This window comes from Puma concolor, chromosome D2 (assembly GCF_028749965.1).
Source record: "Puma concolor isolate L17-30 chromosome D2, mPumCon1.1.hap2, whole genome shotgun sequence".
In the NCBI taxonomy this organism is placed as follows: Eukaryota; Metazoa; Chordata; class Mammalia; order Carnivora; family Felidae; genus Puma; species Puma concolor.
In genome coordinates this window covers 18,047,390-18,073,188 of record NC_141677.1, presented here as the reverse complement: position 1 = coordinate 18,073,188, position 25,799 = coordinate 18,047,390, and the positions used below count along the sequence as shown (strand labels likewise).

Sequence of the window (25,799 nt, the reverse complement as noted above, 5' to 3'; positions counted from 1 at the left end):
ATTGCCTGGGTAGCACGGTGGGACAGCCGTGGGACGGCTAACTCTGTGTGGCTCGCTGTGACCCGGGCCCGAGCCAGAGGTCTGCCCAGTGTCATTGTTAGGAAAGTAAGTGGCTGAGTATCCTTGAAGGATACCCTAAAAGCAAGCAACATGGGGCGCCTGGGTGGCTCAGTTAGCTGAGCGTCCCAACTCTTGCCGTCAGCTCAGGTGGTGATCTTGCAGTCACGAGATCGAGCCCCACATCAGACTCCACACTGACAGTGCAGAGCCTGCTTGGGATTCTCTCTCCCCCCCTTCTCTCTGCCCCTTCCCCATGCTCTCTCTCTCCCTCTCTGTCTTTCTCTCTCAAAATAAATAAATAAATGTTAAAATAATCACATACGTAAGTGTAATATACTTATGTGGAACATTTAATTCAGATAAGCAAAAATAAGACAATTGTTCACACACAATTCTGCCACCCCAAACTAACCACTGTTACTCTCCCACCGAATGTTCCTCTGGACTCGTTCTGGGCATGTGTCCCACCTGACTGAGGTGAGCCGGTGTCTGCCTCCCCTCGGCTGTGCCGAGCCCAGGGACAGGAGGCCTGGAGCCCTAGACACAATTTTAGGGTCAGCTCCTGGGCCTCTCAGTGTTTCTGTGAGTTCTTAGGAAAAAAATAGGCAAGTCTGCGAGGTGAGTAACATTGCTGACGATTTGGAGGAGTACCTGAGAAGTGTCCCCACACATGCCCCTCTCTCCCAGCGGTAGCACTTCAGGGTTCTCCCTGCGTCTGTCCTGGAGGCCACCTCCCTGCCCCCTCCCCCCTCCTCCCTCCTCCGACCCCCCTCCTCCCTCTTCCTCCTGGTTCGGCTCAGGACAGGCCACAGACAGCCCCTACCAGCTGGTTATGTCAACATTTTTACATATGTGGCACCACACTGTATTTCCACCCGTTTCTTCCTGGAGTTTTCCATCACAAACACCTTTTCGTGTCCGTCAATACCCCCTCGACAGCATTTTCAATGACCGCAGTGTATCCATTAGCATAAGCTCCTTGAACTTGTCCTGTGTTGTAGGACACAGAGAGGGTTTCCAGCGAACATCTTCTGAGGTGACTCTTGAGATGCCCTTAATTACTTCCTTGAAATAAATTCCTAAAACTGAAACCGCAGGGTCAATGGCAGTGCGTGTATTTAAGGATTTTTTTCATCTTAATCGCCAAATGGTCTTCCAGGGGGAACGATTTCCTTGCATCTCAGCCACCATCGGAAAACAAACCTTCTAACGTCCTTTCCCCCCCCACCTTCCAACAAGTAGCAAAGCAAAAGCGAGGCCACAGATCAGGTCACCAGCCAGAAGTGTGATAGAGCTATTAAAGTAGAATGAGTTTGGGGCCCCTGGGTGGCGCAGTCGGTTGAGCGTCCGACTTCGGCTCAGGTCACGATCTCGCGGTCCGTGAGTTCGAGCCCCGCGTCGGGCTCTATGCTGACAGCTCAGAGCCTGGAGCCTGTTTCGGATTCTGTGTCTCCCTCTCTCTGACCCTCCCCTGTTCATGCTCTGTCTCTCTCTGTCTCAAAAATAAATAAACGTTAAAAAAAATTTTTTTCTTTAAAAATAATGTAGAATGAGCTTAAGCTTGAATAGGTAGAAGTATAGGTAGAGCATCCAGAATAATCTGGATGGCATCTAGTGCCGTGTGTGCTGACAGGCCACCCCTGAAGTATCCCGTTCCCTTCCGGGCACAGGGTTTTCCGAGTCGCTCATAAGTTAGAGCAGGTCCAGATGATGATGACTCAGACGGTGAGGGGGCCGGAAACAGCATCTGATGAGGAGCACTTAAAATAACTGGATGTTTCTACGGAAGGGCCTAGGAGGGGAAAATGGAATCGTGATGTCCAAATATTTGGAAGGCAGCCATACAAAAGAGGCTGAAGACTAATTTTTTTTTTTTTTTTTTTTTTTTGGAGACTCCCAGAGAGTGAAAGTTACAGGCAAGCAATTTTTATTACGGTATAAGAAAGCCGATGTCAACAATTCCAGCTGTCTGGTGAAACGGGCTGCTTTTGAAGCAATGATTTCCCCATCATTGGAAACTTGTAAGCGGTGGCTAGATGCTAGGGTTTTGTTTTTTTTTTATTAGTATTGAAAAACATTTTTTTAATGTTTATTTTTGAAAGAGACCGAGCGTGAGCGGGGGAGGGGCAGAGAGAGAGGGAGACCGAGAATCCCAAGCAGGCTCCAGGCTCCGAGCTGTCAGCACAGAGCCCGATGTGGGGCTCGCACCCACAAGCCATGAGATCATGACCTGAGCCGAATCAGGCACTTCACTGACTAACGCCACCCAGGTGCCTCTTTTATTATTATTTTTAAGTGTTTATTTAATTTGAGAGAGAGAGAGAGAGAGATGAGCAGGGGAGGGGCAGAGAGAGAGGGAGGGAGAGAGAGAATCCCAAGCAGGCTCTGCCCTGTCCGCGCGCCGCGAGGGGCTCGAGCTCGCAAACCACGAGATAGATCATCACCTGAGCCGAAATCAAGGGTCAGACACTTAACTGACTGAGCTGCCTGGGCACCCCTTAGAGGACAGGGGTCTTGGTGAAGAGACTTTCCCACCCGTGTACCAGCTTCGGTTCTGTTCACTCTGATACTTGTACTAATATTCGGGATGGAAGAGATGATCAGGAGAGACCATGGACATCAAACCAAATTATTCATAATTAGACACTGTCACATAGAGGGAGAATGAAGAGTTCCTTCCTATTTCAAGTTTGGAAAAGGAATCCACGAAGATACCTGGATTCCAAACCAGGTGTAGACCTCGTAATGCAAAGCAGAACTGTGTCCCCGTGTGGTTTTTTTAGTTATTTTGATGGCACCACTATTTTAAATAAATTAAGAACATTGACCCTGTAGCGATTCTGATTGTTTTCTTCTGATGTCTTCTTTAAGTGATTAAAGTGCTTGTAATCTTTGCATTTCCTATTTCTTCATCCTTAAAAATGCGTTGTGTAGGATTTCTTATTCCAGGAGACCGTTTCTCATGAGTGAGCACCATGTCCTGTCATATCAGCTACCCAGTGACAAATGAAAATAAAGTGTCATTTACATGTCGTTGTCATTTAAATGGACACATTTGTCTGTGATCCTAGCCCTGACCCATTCTCTTCCTTCATCTGGTAGCATGATGACCTTCTAGAGGAAAAATAGGAAGAATTGTTTTTTTCTTTGAAGCATAGTAAAACTACAGTCCGTTTGAGATCAACCAGGAGGTCAAAATAAATCTGGGAGCTTTGTCCTTTGATGTAAAATACATTCTGTTTCCCTTCTTGGCTGCTTTCCGGGAGGAAGCGGCTCTGTTTTATACAGACTAGCGTTCAGTTTGTTTAAGCCGTCCTTCCCAGGGAGGATTTGAGTGAGGCACTGCGGAACGGCCATGATACCGCAGCATCCAGAAGTCTCCAGCCACCCGAATCCGCTGGCCCGGTGGGACCCACACCAGCCATGTCACTTTTGTCACTTTCCTTCCCTACGTAGGCCTGTGAGTGTGGACAACAGGCCGGTGCCTGGGGGCACATGTCAGCACTTGGGTTTTCACACGTTTTGTGAGGTTAACCCTTTGGAAGTTCATTTGCATAGATGGAGGTCATTGTTTCCTTAAAGATGAGGCCTAGGGGAAAAACTTTTAAGAAAGAAATGGCATGGTTTGGAAATGTATTCTTTTAAACTGAAACAAACTGAAGGAGTCCTCCAATGCGAGCAATTCCCTGGCTCTAAAAGTGTCTTTTCCAAAAGATCAGTTGTAGGGTTGGTTATTTAGGAGAGGAGAATGAGCTTTCCCGTGGAAATGCTGTCCTGGGTGGCACTTAGGACCCCCGCACCAGCTGGAACGGGCCCCGACCTCAGGCCACAGAGCAGGGGGCTCCCCCCTATGGACCTCAGCACCTGTCCCGCCTGCAGCCTCCGTCTGGGCCTCGTGGACCATGCATGGTTATGAGGACCAGCTGGTCTCTCTGCCCGCGGGGTGCCCTGCTGTCCTCCCGTGTGGATTGGATTGGGGCATGTGTGTGTGGCGGGTGGACTGCTAATCCTCAACTAGGAAGAAAAAGATTGGGAAAAGCTTTGAGAAGTAGCTCAGGAGGCTGCTGGGGGGGGGATTAGGAGGGAGAGAAGAAACTCTGGATTCAAGAAACTTCAGGCTGCAAAACTTGTCCTGTGAAGGAGGCAGGTGTAACAGAAGAATGTGAGTGGGCAGGTGTAACACATGAGTCAAAGATGGAAACAGGGGCGCCTGGGTGGCTCAGTCAGTTGAGTGTCCGACTTTGGCTCAGGTCATGATCTCACCTTCTGTGAGTTCGAACCCCGCATCAGGCTCTGTGCTGACAGCTCAGAGCCTGGCGCCTGCTTCGGATTCTGTGTCTCCCTCTCTCTCTGCCACTCCGCTGCTCATGCTCTGTCTCTCTCTGCCTCTCAAAAATTAATAAACATTTTTAAAAATTAAAAAAAAGGACAGGAACAGAAAATGAAAGAAATCGTTGGGGCTGAGGTGTGTGTGGCCAGGGGAGCGCTGTGGTAACGGCTGGCACTGAGCGGGCACGTACGTGTCTGAGGCATGGACCAGCACATACAGGTGGCTGGAAGTGTCTTCTCACTGCCAACCCTAGGGACCCCTTCCCCACGGGGCCCTCGAGCCGAGACTCACGAGGGTCTGATCTTTCCCTTCAGGCCCGGGCTCTTGTCCCAGCAGGCGGTTGCCCCGGGCCTCACTCTCCCCCGTCTCCAGACACTGTTTCTTGTGCTAGAAGGCAAGTAGGGGACCGTGCTCTTCAGCTAGCCCACACTGGCAGGCCTCGGAGGTCAACCCGAGGGTGCGGGGAGTGGGGGGCGGTGGGAAGTAGCCGGCCCTTCCCTGGACTGGCCTCTGCTCCCAGCAGAGACCGGATCTGGCAGGTGGGCGGGCAGCAGAGGAGGGCCAGGTTTCCAGCTCCACCACGGATCCGTGAGAGGGGCGACAGGACAAGCCGAGGCTTCGGGGGATGGCCAGGCTGTAGAAGGGATTTGCGGGATACTGCTTGGCGCTATTCAACATGCACCGTGTGGCAGATTTGAGGCCCCTGCCTAGAAGCGGAGAGAAAAAAGAGCAAAGAAACCAGGCAGCGAAGAGAGCGGGTGCAAGGTGCACTGGGGCTGGGGAATGGGCCGGAGAGTAGGGCCAGCCCCCACTCCACCCACCCTCTGTGCTCAGAGCCGGGGCATCAAGGAGAGAGTGCAGAGCTCGTCAGTTTCCATTCAGTTTCCATCGCCTTTCTATAGACACTGATATTCACACGGAAAAGGGCACCCATGCGGTTAGGAGGATATTGTGGGCTTATCTGGGTGAAGAGGTGTGCGAGGACCCACGGCTGTCTGCAATTCCTGGGGGGAGGACGGGGCATACGTGGTCATCTCTGTTTTCAGGGGTGGACTTGGGCCCCGTCCTCGGCAGAATTCGGAGTTAAATTATTAGAGGGTTAGGGAGCACTTTCAAGGCCCTCTGTGAGCAGGTCTGTGGAAAAGCTGTGGCTGGAATGGAGTCATGTGTGAGGAAGAGGGAAGAGGCGTGGCCTAGGACGAGGCCACAGCTGCGGACACACGGGAGGGCCTCTGGGAGGTGGTGGCCATGTTGAGAAGCAGCCCTACCTTGCGCTGGGTGAGCCGAGACCCTCACAGGTTCAGGGTCCACGAGGGCTGGGCTTCGAGGAGAAAAGATGTGCTTGTGGGGACCCGGGACTCATCCTCGGGTGCAGGCAGGGTCTTCCTGAGCAGGGAGTTGAGGGGGCAGGTGATTTGGGGGGATCATCTACGTCTGTACCTTGGAGGTTCCCCCTCTGAGCGTCCATCCTTGTTCCTGCGGCCAGAATCGTATTCCTGGAGTGCAAATTTGATCGGCCCTCACCCACTCGAAACTTCTGTGCTCCCCAGAATGTGGACTTATAGTTTGAGCAGTTGAGCCAGGGGTGAGCCTCGGGGCTGGGCACGGACTGGCCTTCTCCTCTCCTGTCACCCCTGTCTTCACACATCCTTCCCTCCATCCTGTTGCGTCTTCCCACACAGCCCTTCCGTGCGTCAGGCTTCTGCTCGTGCCTCCAGACCCAGCCCAAATGCCCCTTCTCTGGGGACTTTTCTGAGCCCCTGTCCCTGGATTATAGACTCCTTGTCCACACCACTTGTTGGCATACCTTTCCCACTAATGACATATACAGCTCGAGGACAGAGGCTACATTCCTTTATGTGTGCTCATGCGCCCAGGCTTGGCATCTTCTCCGTACTGGCCCGTTTCACCCAGCTTCCGGAAAACAGAAGGCAGTGAATGTTTTCTCCAGAATTAAGAACTTCCTTACAGTGAGTTTGCCCAAAATAGAATGGCTGTCTTACGAACTGAGTAATTCCCCAGGACTGCAAATGTTAGCAGGAACAAAAGGCTGAGATGCCCCTTAAAAGAGAGTTTTCGTGGGGCCCATGGGTGGCTCGCTTGGTTAAGCCTCTGACTCTTGATTTCTGCTCAGGTCATGATTCCCAGGGTCATGAGACCGAGCCCCACACCCACATCAGGCTCCACACTTAGTGTGGAATCTCCTTGGGATTCTCTCTCTCTCTATCTCTCTGCCCATCTCTCCCACTCGAGTGTTCTCTCTCTCTCTCTCTCTCTCTCTCTCTCTCTCTCAAGAAAAAAAATAGAATCTTCCAACCATAAGATGTGACAGCATGGGTTCTGGGGCTCCACGGGAAACCCACCCCACCCTGTCCCATGCACACATGGCCTTCACAGGGAGACCCTCTCCCTCCCTCCCCTTCCCCTTCTGGGCAGAAGGGTGGCATCTCCGTCTGCAGCTGGCCTCAGGGTGGGGAGGGGGCAGGATAGGGGGGGCACCCCGAGGAATGGAAGATAGGCTCCTCAGCACTGTACTTCCTGCCTACGCCCCTGGGATATCCCCCCTAAGGAATTCCGAAGCCACTCAAGTGAGACACTGAGGGGCCTCGCTGATCACGAGGCGCAGACTTAGATGAACTTGGCCACGGGCCCCCTTCTCCCTAAGATCAGAGGCAGAAGGTGCACGTGGGCAGCAGGGAGGTGTGGACTCTGCTGGCCTGCACGTTCCGGCCTGTGCTCACCTGGGCAGGTGCCCACAGGAACCTTGGCAGACGAGGATCCCCTGCAGTGCTTCCCACTCATTTCTCAGGGTCAGCTGCAGAGGTGGGACTCCCTCCTGGAGGGGCTGGACGGGCTCAGCAGCTCCTGGAGACCCTCCCAAGTGAGGCGGCCACACCCGCAAAGTGGAGGTAATTGTGTTTGTGTTTAGCCGTTCCGCCTACTAAGCCAGTTCATTTTGGACGGTCGGTTGTCAGTGGCTTAGGAATTATTATCGCTGTCATCACTATCATTTTTCGTAACAACTTCAGAGGCAGAATGTTCTGATTGCATACAGACTAGAGGCTCAGGAAAGGTGGGTGAGCTGGGCCCCTGCTCCTCAGCTTGTGTTCCGTGAATGCTGGCTGTGGGCCTCCAAGCCCCATCCGTCCCGGGGATTGGCATGGGACCGCTGTTAACCCCGCGTCCTCAGCTTCTCTGCACTGGGACCCGTGATCTGACCAGCAGGCTCCAGAGGGCAGCGCCGTCAGCCAGACGAACAGAAAAGCCGCTGTCCAGCACAGGCGGAGAGCGCTTCTCAGATGCGGGTGTCCGCACAGCGATGCCACCCCTGAGAGCCGTTTTGAGGCTGGGTTCCTCCGAGCAGCGTGCAGGATTTGGGGTGCTTTTTTAGGATAAGTCTCAGGTGCCTTGGACCCAGGTGGAGACCACCTGTAGTGTTGGCCAGTCTTCGTGCATGTGGTGTGCGTCCCGTGCTGGCGTCTGTGGGTAAGAACTAGCAACAAAACAGGAGGTTTGGCCCTCGGTGAGGAACTCTTTCCCAGTCCAGCTGGGAGGGGAGGGGAGGGGAGGGGAGGGGAGGGGAGGGGAGGGGTGTGCCTGTGGCAGGCATTGGGGGTGGGGCAGATCCAAAGATCCTACTTCTCAGAGGAGCTTGACCTTGAAGGACAGGGAAGGCTTGAGCCGGCTGTGCTGTTCACAGAGGGGAACAGGGGACCCAGGGAGGCTGCCAGAGAGAGGGCTGGAATCTGGAATCGGGGTGGGGATCCTCACCCAGCCCCATAAGTCAGCGCGAGGTCGCAGACAGGTGGCTTGTCCCGCCCACGCAGGAATCTTTGGGAAGAGTCTGTTTGACAGAAGCCTAGGTTTCCACACTCATGGGTCCGCACGGCTCCTCCTTCTCAGAGAATCTGTCTGTCGTCCAGAAATGGATTTCTTCTTAAATACTCTCATAACTCATTTAATAAGCAAACAATTTTCCCAGGCGTTCTTAGGATAATGCCCACTTTCTCCTCGTGTGTTCTTTAATTGCAGGTGGTTTTCTATGATCTTTGGTGATAGAGCTGCTTTCTGGCTTCTCCCGCAAAGTTTTTTGTTTTTTGTTTTTTTTAATTAAAAAAATTTTTTTTTTTTAAATTTTAGAGAGAGAGCAAGAAAGCACTAGCAGGGGAGGGGGTGGAGCGGGAGAGAGAGAGAGAGAGAAGGAGAATCTTAAGCAGGCTCCACACTCATCACAGAGCCCGATGCGGGGCTCGATCCGACTTTGGGATCATGACCTGAGCTGAAATCAAGAGTCAGACGCTCAACTGACAGAGCCACCCAGGCACCCCCTTTTCTTGTACAGTTTTATATCTTTGGGGTATTTCATGGCCTCTGCTTTCTGCCTAGCTAGCCGAGTTCACTGTCTGTAGGTGTTCGTGTATTTTTTGTCTGTTTTCTAAAGCTCTTAATTTCCAATGCACTTTCTAAAAATTTTACAGTGAAAGAAGTACACGATGATTTATGAATGGCATTTTTTAAAAGTCAGGCTCTTCAGACATTGTACCTGTTGTTTTGACTGTTTCTCTCCAACCTGTAACTGAGGCCCAGCCTGTTCCGTCGTCTCTGCATCTGACTGCTTCCCCTAATGCCTGGGTTGGGATGGGGCATGCATGCCCTCTGAGAGCCATGCTCTCTCTTTCCTGCCTCTGCTCTTTGGGTGGCTCCAGCCCTGGGAATTCGATATAATACAGAACTGATTTCTATAACGGTTCTTTAGCCCAGTGGTTTTCGGATTATGGGGTGTGACCCATTATTCGAGCATGAAGCCACTTCTGTAGTGCTGCACCCACGTAAGAAAAACAGGTCAAATAGATCCATCTGTTCACACAGAGGAAGGCTGAAACCTTCATTTCAATTGTGTGCCTACGTATGTGTGTTCATGTGTCGGGGACATGATATAAAATGTGTGTCATAGTCAAACGTGTTGGAGAGTCCCTGCCGTATTCTGACGTATTGCTGAACTTCCATGACAGAAAAACCAGTTATAACCTGTCTCCAGTAAAATGGTCGCATGCCTTGGGAAAATTGTCCCAAGGCAAGGCAGAGTCCACAAGGGTCCTGTGGAAGATGTTCCCAAGTTGGAAAGAGTCACTGTGGGCTGCTTCAGAGGGGGTTCCTGCAGTCTTTGGAGGATGGCTTCTCCTACATTACTCCTACTTATTCTTCAATTCTCAGTTCAAATATTCCTTCCCCGGGGGAAGCCTTCCCTACTCCCCCTGTCTACATCGGTTTCCTCCGTTAGGTGCCTCCGTAGAACTACATTTCTTAGTATCAGAACACCTAGCTCAGTTGTTCATGAGACAGTGATTGGTATAGTCATTTTATTACTATCTGTCTCCCTCCATCTCCTAGAACATGACCTCCACTGGGCAGGCATCAGGTCTGTTTTTGCTCACTGTATCTGCAGGAGCCAACACAATGCCTAGCATATAGTCCACACTTCGTATACACCAATGGCTTGGGGCCAAGTCCCCACAGTCACCCGACATCAGGAACCCCGTAAAACCCTCTGCTGTACTCAAGTCTTTTCTAGAAGGGGGGAAGGTTTTCTATTATAAGGAGATCTATAGGTGGGATTGAAGCCCCAGGAACTCAGCAGAAGCCTTGCCCCACACAGGCCAGGAGTAAGCTGACTCCTTTCTTACTGTCCCCAGCGCTCCCGGTGAGGGTCACGGAGAGCATAAGCAGAGTGACAGACAGAACTTCTCTTGGGTGACAGTCCCTTCTCTGGTTGTGGCTGGGGCTCCACGGTTCCTGGTTCCTCGTGGTAGTAACGAATATTCCGGCCTTTACACATTAGTTGGAACCAGCTCATTTGGATTCCGTAGTAAGTACTGCAGATATAGATCTTAGCTGAGGCTCTGATTTGTGTTAGTCCAAGCACAGATGGGTGGTTTTTTTCTTCCCTATCCTCAAGAGTCTGTGAGGGTGAAGGCAGAAAGGTGGGGAGAGAGGAGGATCCAGAAGTATTTCCAGGGTTGCCCTAGCATGAAAGACATGTTTCCAAAAAGGTGTTTTGGAAACGTTTTATTTTAGGCGGGAGAAAACGCTGACACTCTGGCCAGCTCCCATAACCTAACCAGACATTTTTCGGGGGCACGGCGTCATCATAGCCAGGGAGCTCGTGAGTTTTGAAACTGCTTTTCCATTTGAGAGAGCGGACCTCTGTGACCCCAAGCATCATTTCCACGGCAACCAGCTGTGATGAGATGGGGGTTCTGACCCCGCGGGACAATCGCAGCAAGAAACAGATGAGCTTGTGGATAGAAAATTTACTCTATGGCCTTGAACAGATCTCATGTAACCGAATCTCAGTTTCCTCATCTCTGAACTAGAGAAAGAAATGGGACGTGCCTTTGATTGGACGCGGAGAGATCCATGTTGGAAAAGCACGCATGTAGGTATTGTTGAGTTTAACTGAACAGCCCAGCGTTTGACAGGAGGCAGAAGACCTGTGGCCTGCACACATGTGCCTGTTGTGGGTAGCTGTCAACAGGCCTGCTCTCACGTCTCTGGCCAGCACCTCATTCTTTGCTAAACTGGCTTCCTGGCCGGTCCTGAATGGGGTAAGGTAGTTCACTGCCACCCCAGGGCCTTTGCACCGCAGTTCCCTGAGCATTTTCCTATGCTGTTTCCAGAGGGCTCCGTGGCCCACTCCCTCCCTTTGTCTGGGTGTCTACTCAGACATTAGAGCCCCTATCAGACACCCCACAGAAAACGACCCCAGAACTATTTGCCCCTTAAGGCCTTTTCTTCAGAGCACTGTGACCATTGGGAATTTCATAAGCTTCCTGGGGACAGGTTTGTTAATCTTCTTCTTTTTTCTTTCTTTTTTTTTTTTTTTTTTTTGAGTTTGGTTCAAGTTTGCTACACCTACCAAACTGGCACATAGTAGGCCATTCAGTCCTCACGAAAAACCTTTTTTCATTGTTTTAAGTTCATTGATCTTTAGGAAACTCTTATTTCTTTTTTTTTTTTTTAATTTTTTTTTTTCAACGTTCATTTATTTTTGGGACAGAGAGAGACAGAGCATGAACGGGGGAGGGGCAGAGAGAGAGGGAGACACAGAATGGGAAACAGGCTCCAGGCTCCGAGCCATCAGCCCAGAGCCCGACGCAGGGCTCGAACCCACGGACCGCGAGATCGTGACCTGGCTGAAGTCGGACGCCTAACCGACTGCGCCACCCAGGCGCCCCTAGGAAACTCTTATTTCAAAGAATAAAATAAAAAAAAAAACCTGCCCAAGATCATAAAGGTAGCAAGCGGCAGACAGGGGTCTAAAAGCCAGGGCGAACTTCAAGTCCTGAATATTCTCTCGGCCTGGAGTCGGTCTTTCCTTCTGTCTTTCCCTCTGAGCGCTGATGCCTTTGCTGTGTCTCTGGGTCTGCCTTCATGATGCCCAGGCCTGCCCAGCCTCGCCCCAGCCTGCAGTGCTCTTTCCTCTAGATCCAGCTACAGCCAATGCTGCCCCTACCCCAGGTCCCAGTACAAACTCCCCACTCCGCTGTCCTGTTCTTGGAGAACCTCATGCTTGGCCTTCTAGAGTGGCAGCAGCTAATCTGATCACGAGTCAGGGCTGACCCACGCATGGACAGGTCACCTTGGCCCCATTCCCTCTTGAAACGTGTGCTAGAAGGTGTCCGTGCTAGGATTGGTTCCTCTCACCTCCTTGTGGGGTCAGACGTGGCAGCAGCTTCGAGAAGAAGCCCTGAGGAGCGTCTCACCGAGGGATGTGGGGATCGCCAGTTCTTTGTCATGTCACGTTTAAACACTTACTTTCGTGTCACCCGATGTGACTCGACAGGATAACCGTGCGTGTAATTTGGACATTATCTTTTTCACCGTATCTGGGATGCTTCTGGGCCTTACCGTAATCCCTGGAAAGGTGCAACAAGCAGGTAGCAATCTCCTTTCTTACCAAGTGTGTGTGGAACCATGCTTACGGATACCTTGGCTGGCACAGAATATCGCTCACTAGACAGCACAGGAGGTCCGAGTCTCGTTGCGAACTGTCAGCATCCGGCTTTCCAATCTGGGCACGTGACGATGCTTGCTTGGGCTGTCTTCAGCTAGTTTGTGGACGAAAACTGCCATCAGAGGAAGCCGTGGGCTTCTGGTAACACCGTTCACGTGGCATATGCTGGCCTCTGCTCTTATTTTCCCCCCGTCCCACACCCTCTGTCTGCTCTTTCTCTCAGGAAAAGTGCGGTGGCGGGACTTTAACCAGGAAGCTTACGTCGGAGGGACAATGGTCCGCTCCGGGCAGGACCCCTACGCCCGCAACAAATTCAACCAAGTGGAAAGTGATAAGCTTCGGATGGACAGAGCCATCCCGGACACCAGACATGACCAGTAAGTACTCAGCTGTGTGTCGGCCTGGGGCCTCCGCTTGCTTTCCCACACCTGGTGAGTAGCTTTGACCACGACGCAGCATCTTTCTTTTACTCTGGGAGACTGAACGCGCGTCGTGTCTCTACGGGGCGGTAAAACTCGGAAAAGGCATACGGCATTGGGGCTCCACTCCCTGGAAGAGACAGGCCCGCTGGGGATGGGATTCTAGTCTTTCGGATCCCCCGAGGCAGTATCGAGAGGCCGTGGGTGGCTGGCCAGAGGGTGGGGGGTCAGCACGAGAAGGGCATGTCCTCTCTCAAACCCCTTCCCAAACACGCGTAATTTGCCATAGTTCGTAGCGTCGTCGGAAAGGAAGGAAATCTGAATTCTTGCTCTATTAGGACAGCTTAACTCAGAAATGTTCTAGAGACTGGAAAGGCGAAAGGAACAACCCCGGCAGGGCGGATGTGAAACTGAGCTGAAACACAGAGACAGAGGAGGACTACGTCCTTCTCTTGACTCTTCAGGGATCTGGGACCCGAGGGCGGAGGGCACTCCGGGGTTCATCGGGCTCGGCTGATGAGGTCTCCAGCCATTCTAACGTGAGTTTGTCACCGCTTACTGTCAGGCCTCACTGCCGCTATACCTCTCAGCCTTGCTGGTAAGAAGCTCTGACTGGGAGGCTGGTCACATGGAGATCATTGGGGGGGTTGGGCTTGTTGTTAAAAGATTGGTTTTTTTTAACAAATTGGTTGGGCAGATTGTTAAAAAATAAAGAGTTGTATTTGGAGGACAGCTGTTTCCTGGCTGTTTGGTAGGCGTTCCTGCTCACTGGGTTACTTAGGGAGTCATTCATCGTCATGGATGACACATCCACTGCGACTCAGACACTGTGTTAGGGTCCTGGGATTCCAGACAGAAGAGTCTCTGGCCCCAGTCCCGTTCTGGATGGGGATGGGGCAGGGGTGGGGTGGGGCGGGTAACAGGTGCACTAGGAAGTGAGGGGGGGGTGGTACCCCAGGGCTTGGACAGTCTGCTCTAAAGCAGTGCAGCCAGGGCCCCCAGGAGGTAGGAAGGTCAGGAAACGCCTGAAGGAGGGGGGAGTCCTGAGCTGGAGGCATCCAGAAAGAAGGAAGGGGCAAGGCCGTGACAGGCAGCGCTGGGCTTCCAGAGAGCCCATCAGCGATCCGATCGCCCTGCGTGTGTGTCCCAGGGACTGAGAGGAGGGTAAGCTGGCGAGGGACAACAGTCAGCTACCTTACACGTGAACACTTCTTCAAGTTTGGCTTGATTTTGTAAATTAGTAGCATGCACGGAAAGGGTGTTTTCCTCTCCTGCTTTCAGGGGAACTTGACTTAACCGTGTCGGTTAACCATTTAGCTGCCAGGTTATCACTCCCTTTGCTTAACGGTCTTTTTGCGTGTTTGTTTTATTGCGTGTGCGTGTTCTAGACAGCTCTGTGCTCCCACAGCAGCTCATAAGCAGGTAAATTTACAGGACTTTTGGACCAAGGAGTTAAGTGCGCAGTGTGTGTGTGTGTGTGTGTGTGTGTGTGTGTGTGTGTGTGTGTGCGCATCAGAGAGAGAAAGAGAGAGAGAGAGAGAGATTTAATATATGAAACATATGGCTGATATATAATTATATGTGATACATAATATTAAGAATCTTACCGTTTTTCTAAATCCAGTCCAGGAGATGGTCTTTGTTTAATGTCTCCTATAATCCATTCATTTTTTTTTTTTTCACAGGCAGCTTTGTTCAGTCTTTAGGCTGTGCTCCCGATTAAATTCAGCAGGGTTAGCTGTTGAACAGCCTATCTAAAAAGGTTTGCTGACCTGGGACCCACGGACCCCAGGGAGCCCACACGGAGGCTCTGGGACCCTGCGAGTCCTGGAGCTGTGTGTATGCACATGCCTGCATCTCTGAGGAGAGGTCACAGGTGCCGGTGTCCCCACCCACCCCCATCCCCAGGCTAACCAGATTGTCTGCCCCCCGCCTGTGCGAAGCGCTCCTCGGGGGCACTTACATGGTCCTTGAGAGTCAGACCCTGGACACAAAGGTTGTCTTCATTGCACGGAGACGGAGGGGAGGGTCCCCCTTTGTTAAAAACCTGCCCAGTGATTAGGAGCAGCGGACTTAAGGCCAGAAAGGGGCACTGTGGCTTTTAAGAGGGGCTTGGCCTAAACTCAAGAGCATGGTTGACGTTCCAGCAGAATCTGGCTCAGAAACCTTACCTGGTGGTTTGAATCAACTGCTTCGAATCACATCTCCATGAGACCGTGTGAGTGTCACTGCACCGTTGGGTTGTGAGTGGTTTTTCGGCTGTGACTTTTCCTTAGAGCTGAGAGAAAGTAGTGTCTTTGTGATGGCTCATCAGTGTGTGGGCTTCAAAGTCCCCCAAATTAAATATATGTGCGTATATAGCTTTTTTTTTCCAGTTTTTTGAAATACGAGTTTGTCCAAGCAGATGTTTGACTATTCCTCCCATGGTGGGATGTGTTAGAGGTGAGTTTAATTTTAGTGCTAGCGACAGTGGCATTTTCATTTGCATGTGTTAAAGGAACAGCTGGGATGCCTTCCGTGTTGGTTTGACTTTGGCTAAATTAATGTCTCCCCAAGTCAGTCAGATGCCTGAAACTGAGCCAATGTGCTGTCCTCGGAGTGTAAGCTCATACTGAATGTCAGGTTAAGGAGATCAAGCTGCCTCTGTGAATCTCCCCCGACCTCCACCATACCTCTCATTGAGAACTATTAAAGCGTTTGACCTTCTACATAAATGTTTTGTTTTGTTTTGTTGTTTTTTTTTTTTTTTTTTTTTTCCGTCTCGCCGTCTCTCCCTTCGTCTAGGATTATGGACACATTTGAATTCAGCCTTCATGTGTGATGAATCTGAAAGCCATGCACGTGGTTCATTAAGAACAAGGTTTTTGGAGTCACGTAGATCTTGGTCACGATCCCAGACCCTCCAGTCCTTAATCCTGTGGCCGGTAGCATTTGTACGATGATGGCGCACGATCACCTCTGGTTACCATGAGGAGAAACACGATGTCTACAAGGTGCTGGTTTCTCCTCCCTTGAGATTTTGTTCAGAGGCACCCTCAGCGAGGCGGCCCTTGACCTCGACCACCTCCCCGAGGAGTGCAGCCGCCTGGCCCCCACCCTTGATTTTCTCCATAATTCTTATCACCACCCACACACCATATGTCTTACTTATTTACATGTTCATCTGTCTTTACCCATTAGAATAGTGAGATACTGCTGCCAGGATCGTTATTGGACGACTGGACGGCATTCAGTAAATATTTGTTGAGTGAATGTATTGCTCAGCACATATGGTGAGCGCCTACTAAGTCATCAGTGATACTAAGAGTCATGAAAGAATAAGGGAGATTTTTAGCAGTAGAGATCATATGAACCCCATGACGAACCCCACGTAAACATAACGTGTTTACATTCTTCCAGGACTGAAAAGCAATGCAATTACGTCCCACCCTTTATTTCCTGTCCTTCGGGATAGATACAAGGCATCAGGTGTTCAGAGCCTTGCAAAAACAAAAACAAAACAAAACTTCACATATTTGGGCAATGTTTTATTTACCTTTTTTAAGTATATAAAATGTACTGGGCACCCCCCCCCCCCGCCCCCCGCAAAAAAAAAAAAAATACATACATAGAAGCAAGTAGCCTAGAAAAGCTTGTCAGGAGTGAAATCCTAGATCTGACATACAGGAAATGTTGGCTTATTCTAATAAGCCTTAGAAATTAGGAAATAGGAGCCCATCCTGGTCTTAACAGTACAGTTGCCCACTCAAAAAAAAAAATTCCCCTACTTCATTTAAATTTTTTTTTAATATCTATTTATTTTTGAGAGAGACAGAGAGAGAGAGAGACAAAGCATGAGCAGGAGAGGGGCAGAGAGAGAGGGAGACACAGAATCGGAAGCAGGCTCCAGGCTCTGAGCTGTCAGCACAGAGCCCGATGCAGGGCTCGAACTCACGAACCGCGAGATCATGACCTGAGCTGAAGTCGGACACTCAACCGATTGAGCCACCCAGGCGCCCCACCCCCCACAACTTCATTTAGTTTTATTTGAAATCTCAAATAAATTACCAAGGCTAAAAGCAAATTAAAGACCAATGGGAATTTTGAAAATGCTTTTTCCGACTATTTAGGTCTTTCCCTTCCCACCTTTGGGAAGCTGTTGTTAGTGCCCGGGCAAAAGATCATACAGAACAGCGTTGGACATAGATATGTATGGAAGGGGGAGCCAACAGGATGTGCAGTGGGTCTGATGAGGGGTGTGATATGCCGTGAAGCAGAGCTCCAGGATGTATGGCTAAAACAAGGGAAGAGATGGGTCGCCTTAACTGAGATGAGGGGGCTGAGTGGAGCGGGTGCGGGGGACACATCAGCAGTTAACGTTTGGACATGTTAAGTCCAAGGTACATTGTCTGTGATTGGATATGTGTCTGGTGTTCAGCAGAAAGGTCTTAGTGGGAATGTAAACTTGGGAATGGTCAGTATACAGGTGGCATTTAAAACTATGAGATGGACATCACCCCCCAGGGCAACGAACATAGAAAGGAGGAGAGGCCCAAAGACCGCCATTGAAATTCAGCTGTGAATTAAAGCCAAGGCCAACACTTGGAGTACAGTCCAACATGGTCGACCGCTGACTGTGTCCTCTGGGTGCTGAGGCCCCAGGGGAGGAGTACTCTTGTTACCCTGTTAGAGTAGGGGTGAGGAGGGGTGTGTTAAAGCCCCTCCCGAGTCCAACTCAGAAGAGTTTTGCGCTGTTTCATGTTAGTGCGTGCGCATACACACGTGTGTATTTTGTTTTGTTTGCCTAGAAATGCATCTGACGGGAAAGTCAAGTACAGGAATCAGGCGCAACCCAAGGAGTTTATATAGAGTATCGTTCTGTCTACTGGGGAAAGCTGGAGCTGGTTTGCTTTAAAATTGTGTATATAAGTAAAATCAAACAAACCTTTAGGGGGGAAAGCCTTATTCCCTTGTTTTCTTCTCTTCCCTGTCAGCCGCACACCATTCCTTTCCATTTATTTATCCAAGTCCCTTAAAAACGAGAACCGCTTGATAAAAGGGAAGATTTTGTTCAGGTCTCAAAAGTTGAATTTCTAGCAAGTTGCTCTCTGTGCTACCCCCCCCCCTTTTTTTTTTTGATCACTAAATTAAAAATGAAGGGTGTTGAAACATTTTTGCGTCTAAAACTCAAATACTGCTCCTGACCACGGGTGATCTCAACTGCATCCCACAAAGGATCGAGAAGTTTGTCCAAGGTGCACACCTCATGGCAGCCTTGAAATCAGGGGAACACTGTGTTTACTCTGTCTGTAAATTTGGGGTTACTTGTAAGGTTTGGTTTTGTTCCGTTCAGGATAATCACCCAAGGGCTGTGTTTTGAACCAGTTTCTTAAACGTCTAGCTGTAATGCAGCCTAAACCCAGAGAGGAGGACTCTTGAGGGGCCATTCTTTTCTTTCTTTCCTGCTTTTACTTTTTAGAAACCTTTCAACACGAGGGCAGGCATTGAAGTAACCGGCTGGGCTGTTTAGTCTGGCTGGAGTGTCCGCGTTGATGTCAGTGGTTTTAAGAGTAGCTAATCGGGATTAAGGGTTGTGGGGAAAGATACAATCCAACTTTTCATTGTTACTCAGTGAGCATAAACACCGTGAAAGCCAAGAAAAAGTTTTCTATGTCAACTCAGCTGCCCGGAGTGAGGCTTTGGTGTGGGCCGTTATGTTAGGGGGACACAGAGTTTGGTTTTTAGGAGAGCAGAAGATCCGGGGAAACAAGAGGAGAGGAGTGTGGCTCTGGAGGAGTCTGGCTTCTCGTGAGTTGGGGGGTGGGGGTCTCTTGGGGCCCGGGGCTTTGTTTTCATTTCACATTTTTCTTATAAAAGTGGCATCTTGGGGCGCCTGGGTGGCGCAGTCGGTTAAGCGTCCGACTTCAGCCAGGTCACGATCTCGTGGTCTGTGAGTTCGAGCCCCGCTTCAGGCTCTGGGCTGATGGCTCGGAGCCTGGAGCCTGTTTCCGATTCTGTGTCTCCCTCTCTCTCTGCCCCTCCCCCGTTCATGCTCTGTCTCTCTCTGTCCCAAAAATAAATAAAAACGTTGAAAAAAAAATTAAAAAAAAAAAAAATTAAAGTGGCATCTTACAAACATGCGTGAGCAGCTGACCCTCTTTTGTGGCGGGTGCTCTGGGACAGAGCTGATCTGCGCCCTCGGCAGCTCAGCAGGGCTCAGACCTGCTTTGGCAGACCCAAGTCACCTTCCTGTGTCCCACCGGCAGGGTCCTGGGACAGGAGACAGGTGCTTCTCTAAGCAGGGGCCCCCCAGCTCCCTCTGAGTTTCAGGTGGCCTCGCGGGCATTTGTGGCCGGTGGGGCAGAGGGGGTTTGGCTGCGGCACAACAGCGAGGCTTTAAGCTCTGTTGCATAGTAACGGCAACAAAATATTTATTGGGACGTTTTATCAGTGTCATGACCTGCGCTCAGCCTTTTATGTGCATTGATTTTATTTAATCTGCTGGCACTCCTGCGAGGTGGGTGGGGAGATCCTTCTCCTGATGACATCATCCGCCAGTCTCCAGAAGCGGGGGAATGGAGAGCCCGCCTCCAGAGAGCCCAGGAGCCTTGCCCCCACGGGAAGCAGAGTCGCTGACAGCGTGCCGCCTCGCCCTCGCCCTTGGCAGGTGGCTTTCCCACGCCTGGTCTTCAGGCACGAGGCCCGAAAGTACCTAAAAAGCAATCGATCCCGATTGGCCACTGCCATTGCTGGTGGAATCCCGGGAGGTTGAGAAGAAGCAAGGTTTCTGCTTCTTTCTTTCCGGCGTCAGTTCTCCGCGGGAACGTGATAGAAGAGTGTGCTCCGTTTCTGTTCCCCGGGGGACGGGGGAGGGACCTGCATGCTACCTGGACAGTCGCAGGCGGCCGGCCTCCAGGCTCTCTGCTCTCACGGGCCCCCCGCCGCCCCATCCCACGGCCTGATCCGCGCCTGACGTGCACAATCCCGGCCACGGCCTCGCCACCGTTCACCAGCCTGTTGTGTTCTGTGTTTGTTTTGCTTGCTTTTATTTGTAGTGTTTTTATAAAAACCAGCTCCGGCAACAGGCTACTCTTCTTTTTCCCCTTATCCGTTCCCCTTTTTGGCCATTTGAGGCCTCCTCTGCATCTAAAACAAAGAATGCCCCGGACTGGGAGATGATATAAGGCGAAGACAGTGGACGCTGTCTGTGCCTTGTGTGAGCAGCTCCGAAGGGCCTGGTGGAGGCCTTCTCGTAAAAAGATCAGCAGCAAACGTTTTGAAAGCTCAATCCCTGAGTGCCTGTGCACACGTGTGGCTCAGTTTCCCCCGGCTGGGACTCTGGCTTATAGTTTGGGCAGAGACGGGATGGTCCTAAATGAGTAACGTGATTTTGTTTCTTTCTTCTTTGGTCCCCTTTCCACCAGCATCCTGGGAATACAGCAGTGTGCACGAAGGTCCTCTCGGTGCTTGAGGAGCTCGCAGTGCAGGGGGAGAGGCGGTGGCTAATGGACAGTGGCGTAGTCCAGTCCACTGGGTGGTCCGGGAAGGGCAATCTTGTCCTTTTTAAAAATTTTGTTAGTGTTTATTCATATTTTTAGAGAGCGAGAGCACAAGCAGGGGAGGGGCAGAGAAAGAGGGAGACACAGAATCTCAAGCAGACTCCAGGCTCTGAGCTGTCAGCACAGAGCCCTGACGCAGGGCTCGAACCCACGAACCGAGAAATCATGACCTGGGTCGAAGTCGGACGCCTAACCAACCGAGCCTCCCAGGCGCCCCAACAATCTTGTCTTTTAATTAGAATATTTACTCCATTTACATTTAGTGCAGGTTCTGATGTATTTGGGTTTAACACTGGCGTCTCTCTCAATGTTCTATTTATGCCACATTTTGTGTTCCTTTTCCTCCTCTTTCCTGCTTCTTTTAGATTAAGTATTTCTCTCTTTGTTAGCTTGTTGCATTCTTCACTTATGAGAGTCTAATATAAATGAATAATTTTATTATTTCCTGAATAATGCACAGACCTCATAGGACTTGACCCCATTAGCTCTCCTACCCTCTTTGACACTCTTTATTGCCATATGGTCTAATTCTCTCTATGTGTAAACTCCACAGGACATCTTCTGGTGTTTTGTGTAGTAAATATCCTTTTGATTTATTCACGTATTTATGTTTTTTCCTTATTTCTTATAATTTTCACTTTTCCTCCTGGGACCATTCTTCATCTGTCTGAGAACTATTAGTATTTCTCTTAGTGCCAGTTTTCTGGCAATGAATTCTCTCCCTTTATGGTCTCCAAATAAATTTGTCCTTTACTTCACTTTTACTTTTGAAAAGTATTTTCATTGAATTTAGAATTCCAGGTTGACCGAAGCTTGGGCAACTTTTCTATAGTCATTCTGTGGTCTTCGGGCTTCCATTGTTTCTGGTAAAACATCAACTGTTGATCTTACTGTAGCATTTTTTTTTTTTTTCAACATTTATTTTTGGGACAGAGAGAGACAGCATGAACGGGGGAGGGGCAGAGAGAGAGGGAGACACAGAATCGGAAACAGGCTCCAGGCTCTGAGCCATCAGCCCAGAGCCTGACGCGGGGCTCGAACTCACGGACCGCGAGATCGTGACCTGGCTGAAGTCGGACGCTTAACCAACTGCGCCACCCAGGCGCCCCTTACTGTAGCATTTTTGAAGGCATTTTAACTTCTTCCTCTGGCTTCCTTAAAGATACTTCTCTTTGTCTTTGGTTTTCAGAAATTTCACTGAAATGTGCCTAAGTGTCTTCTTTGTATTGAACCTGTTTGGGTTTGTAGATTTCCTGAATCTGTTGCTTCCTGTCTGTGGCAAGCTTCTCTTGTGCCCCATTTTCTCTCCTGTCTCCCTCCGGGCCCTAAATACATCTTTGTTAGAGATTTCAGCATGTCCTGTGTCCCCCTTGTGCTCTTTTCCATTTTATTTATCCTTTTCTACTCTTTGTGCTTTAACCTAGGTGTAATTTTATTGGCTTTCCTTCTGGTTTACTGATTCTTTGCTAACTCTATTTTGCTTTTTTTTTTTTTTTTTAACGTTTATTCATATTTTAGAGAGAGTGGTGGGGGGGTGGGTAGGTGCAGTGAGAGAGAGGGGACAGAGGATCCGAAGTGGGCTCCGGGCTGACAGAGCCTCATGTAGGGCTCGAACTCATGAACTGTGAGATCACAGCCTGAGCGGAAGTCAGACACTTAACTGACTGAGCCACCCAGGTGCTCCCATATCTATTTGGCTTTTAAGCCCATCTGCTGAATTCTTAATTTTAGTTATTTTATTTTGTTGTGTATGAACAAATAATAGAGATATTTAAAGGGCCTCCTTGATGTTTTCATCCTCCAAAGAGGATTTCGTTTTGCTCTGTGACAGGCGAAAAAGGGCAGATCGCCTCGGGCAGGTGTGGCCCCGAGCTGGCATCAGCTGGGTTTCAGTCTTTTGCAAAACACTGATGAGTTCCCAGTTCTCTTTTGCTATTGGAAGGGAACCCTTTGGGATTCCACCTGGAAGTCTGCGACGGTTATTAGAGCCCCTTTTTCCTTGGCGAGACCTGAACTGCAGTTCTGGCCTCCACAGCTCCGTGACACCTGCAGAAACTTACCTTGCTTTGCCTCCTGCAAAGCCATCACTTCTGCTTAGCTTCTCCAGTCTATCGGCTTCACGCCGCGTGAGGGGAAGAGGGATCAGAGAACGTTGGCCTTACTCTGGGGGCCTCTCTTCTTTCTGGGAACCCGGCCCTGTAACACCCAGCTGCCTTGTTAACTCTCCAGTGCCTTCAAATAGATTTTTTTGGTGTGTTTCATCCAACATTTCTAGTTGCTTCTTGTGGGCAGATTGGTCTATACCAAGGAACTTTGCTATTACTGAAAGCAGGGAAAAAAACCCCTGAGTGTTCTGTTTGGAATCCAAATTCAGTCTGAATCTTGACGGTTCATAAATTTTTCTCTGAGCAGCACTGTCTATCCCCAGTCCGAATAAGTAGAAATAGCTATGGGGGTGCCCGGGTGGCCCAGTCGATTAAGTGTCTGACTCTTGGTTTCAGCTCAGGTCATGATCTCACAATTTGTGAGTTTCAGCCCCACAAGGGGCTCCTCACTGACAGTGCAGAGCCTGCTTGGGATTCTCTCTCTCCACCCCCCATCTTTCTCTGCCCCTCCAACGCTCACTCTCCCTGTCTTTCTCAAAATAAATAAATAAACTTAAAAAAAGCAAAAGGAGAAAAGGAAGTAGCTGTGGACTTGAGTGGTTAATGGCTCTGTCACTTAACTCCCAGACTGAGGTCGGAACAATCTCTCTAAACTCCTGAGTTTCTTATCTGCGAAACCACAACAGTTTATGCCCTATCCATCTTACACATAGTCGTTAGGCTCAGATATGTTTGAAAGAGCTTCATAAACTACAAACAGCCCCACAGAATATTATCGTATCATTATCGTGTGTGACGAGCAGCTTGTGTATATGTGAAATCAGCTTTGAGAGCTTTGCTCTCGAGACGTGTGTGCCATTGAGGGCAGACGTTCAGCCTTCTTCATCTGAACGGCTCTGTTGTGCTGAGGTCTTGTAGGTCTGGGTCTTGTCGTGCAGTGCAACCCTGGAGCGTGTTGGCATTGACCGAAAACAGTTGAGGAAGTAACCGAAATAGCGATTTCCACCTGTTTCAAAAGGAAAGTAGAGCAAGAAGAATGGGTCCTCAGTATGTTTCTTGGTAAATGCGATGAATCTTTGGGTTTGAACAAACCATCCTGTTTCAGCCACCGTCTTAAACCCGTTGCTTCGCCACCACCATGTAACTGTTAAAATTTTTTCTCTTCTTTTTTAATGGGAAGGATTTTGTCTATTTTAGGAGACAGTCAAAACAGTGTAAAATGTGTTTCGACTCTCTCAGCCCCTTAGGCTGTATATTTTACTTTTTCTGGAACACTGTGATTTCAGAGATCACTTGTGACTTCTCTGATGAGCTTGAGAGGAGCGGCATTGCCAGCTCATGGTACCTGCGTGCTTGCGCTTGGAACGTCTGCCCATTCGCTGGTAGAGCTGACCAGTCCCCACATACCCTGGAGTGCTAAGCGGTGTGGCCGAATCTTTGAGAACCCCGATCTCTATCCCAATCTGTAAAAATAGAAGTACAGACTTGTAAAATTAACACTCAACTACGCTGGATCAACTGTGATTTATTCTATCAGGCAATGATGGGAGAAGAAAACCCACGTCTTTGGAAATTTGAATCTGTTAAAAGAATACCCCAATAAGAAAATTGCAGTCAGATTTGAAGTTTTATATTGAGGGTTTTTTTTGTTTTTTTTTTTGACTCTTGCATTCATGCGTTCATTTAGCAAGCATTCGAGAGCTTCCTGTGTGACAGGTGTTTTTCTGGTCACTAGGGAAACGATAATGAACAAAACTGATTGTAAAATTTCTCTGCTGCCTAGAGCTTAGATTGAGGGGGTAGGAGTGGAAGACAGCAAAAACGAGTGATTAAACTCTATGATAATAAGATGTTAAATGCAACAGAGAGAAATAAACTAAGCGTGGGGTCAGAGAGTATGATAGTCAAGGTCAGAGGTCCAATATTAAATAAGTGATAAGGCACAGTAAAAGAAACAGTCAACAAAATGAAAAGGCACCAACAGAATGAGAGAAAATATTTGCAAATCGTGTATCTGATTAATATAAAAAATATATAAGGAGCTCATACAACTCAATAGCTCTTTCTGGGTATTTTTATTTATGTATTTTTTAATCTATTTTATTAATATTTAATATAATTAAAATATATACTTTTAAGTATATATATTTATATATACCTATAAATTTTAAATATATATAACTTTAAATACATATATATTTATATGTACATATGAACGTACATATAAATACATATATATGTAATTTTATGTAAAATGGGCAAAGGACCTGAGTAAACATTTTTCCAAAGAAACTATATGAGTGGCCAATAAGTACATGAGAAGGTACTCAGAATTACTAATCTTCAGGGAAATGTACATCAAAACCACAAGGAGATACCACTACATCTCTTAGCATGCCTATCATCAAAACAAGAAATAAGAAATGTTGGTGAGAATGTGGAGAAGAGGAAACTGTTACACGCTGTTGGTGAGAATGCCAACTGGTGCAGCCACTCTGGAAAACAGCATGGAGGTTCCTCAAAAAATTAAAAATAGCACTACTCTTTGGTCCAGCAATTCTGCTCCTGGGTATTTATCCAAAGGAAATGAAATCACCGTCTCAAAGAGATAGCAGCATCATTTTTAATGTTTATAGCAGCACTATTTATAACAGCCGACACATGGAGCAGTGTAAGTGTCCATAGGTGGATAAATAAAGAAATGTTTCATACACACACACACACACACACAATGATATATTCTTTAGCCATAAAAAAGTAGGAAATCTGTCATTTGTGACAACATAAATGGACCTGGAGGGCATTATGCTAAGTGAAATAAGTCAGAGAAAGGCAAATATTACTCTCCGATCTCCCATATATGTGGAATCCAAAAAAACAAAAAAAAAAAGGAGAAAGAACAAACTTCTAGAAAAAGAGATCAGGTTTGTGATTGCCAGAGGTGGGGGTGGGGGAGGGAGATCTGAAGAAAGGTGATCGAAAGACACAAACGTCCAGTGGCAATAATCCATAAGTACTGGGAGTGTCCTATGCAGCACGGTGACTCTCCTTAACACTGCTGTGTGGCATGTTTGAAACTCGCTGAGAGAGTAGGCCCTAAGAGTTCTCATCGCAAGGAAAACGAAGTTTCTCTTCCCTTCGTTCCTTTGTGTCTGTCTGTATGAGATGACGGATGTTAACTAAACTTACTGTGCTAATTACTTCACAGTATATGTTAAATCGTTATGCCGCACACCTTATTCAGTGCTTTATACCAATTATATCTCAGTAAAACCGGGGGAAAGTAAACAGGTCATCAGGGGAGGCTCTCACTGGCAGGAAGGCATGTAGCAA

General features: G+C 48.9%; 1 protein-coding gene across 2 annotated transcripts in view; it reads left to right on the top strand.

The window, feature by feature from the left end:
* The window catches only part of GALNT2 (polypeptide N-acetylgalactosaminyltransferase 2), a 194,882-nt gene that overhangs the window by 111,212 nt on the left and 57,871 nt on the right, over positions 1 to 25,799 (top strand). For both annotated transcript variants that reach the window (XM_086679705.1, XM_086679706.1), the window contains exon 3: positions 12,628 to 12,781. In XM_086679705.1, the coding sequence (XP_086535831.1) occupies positions 12,628 to 12,781 (154 nt within the window). The remainder of the gene's footprint in view (positions 1 to 12,627; positions 12,782 to 25,799) is intronic.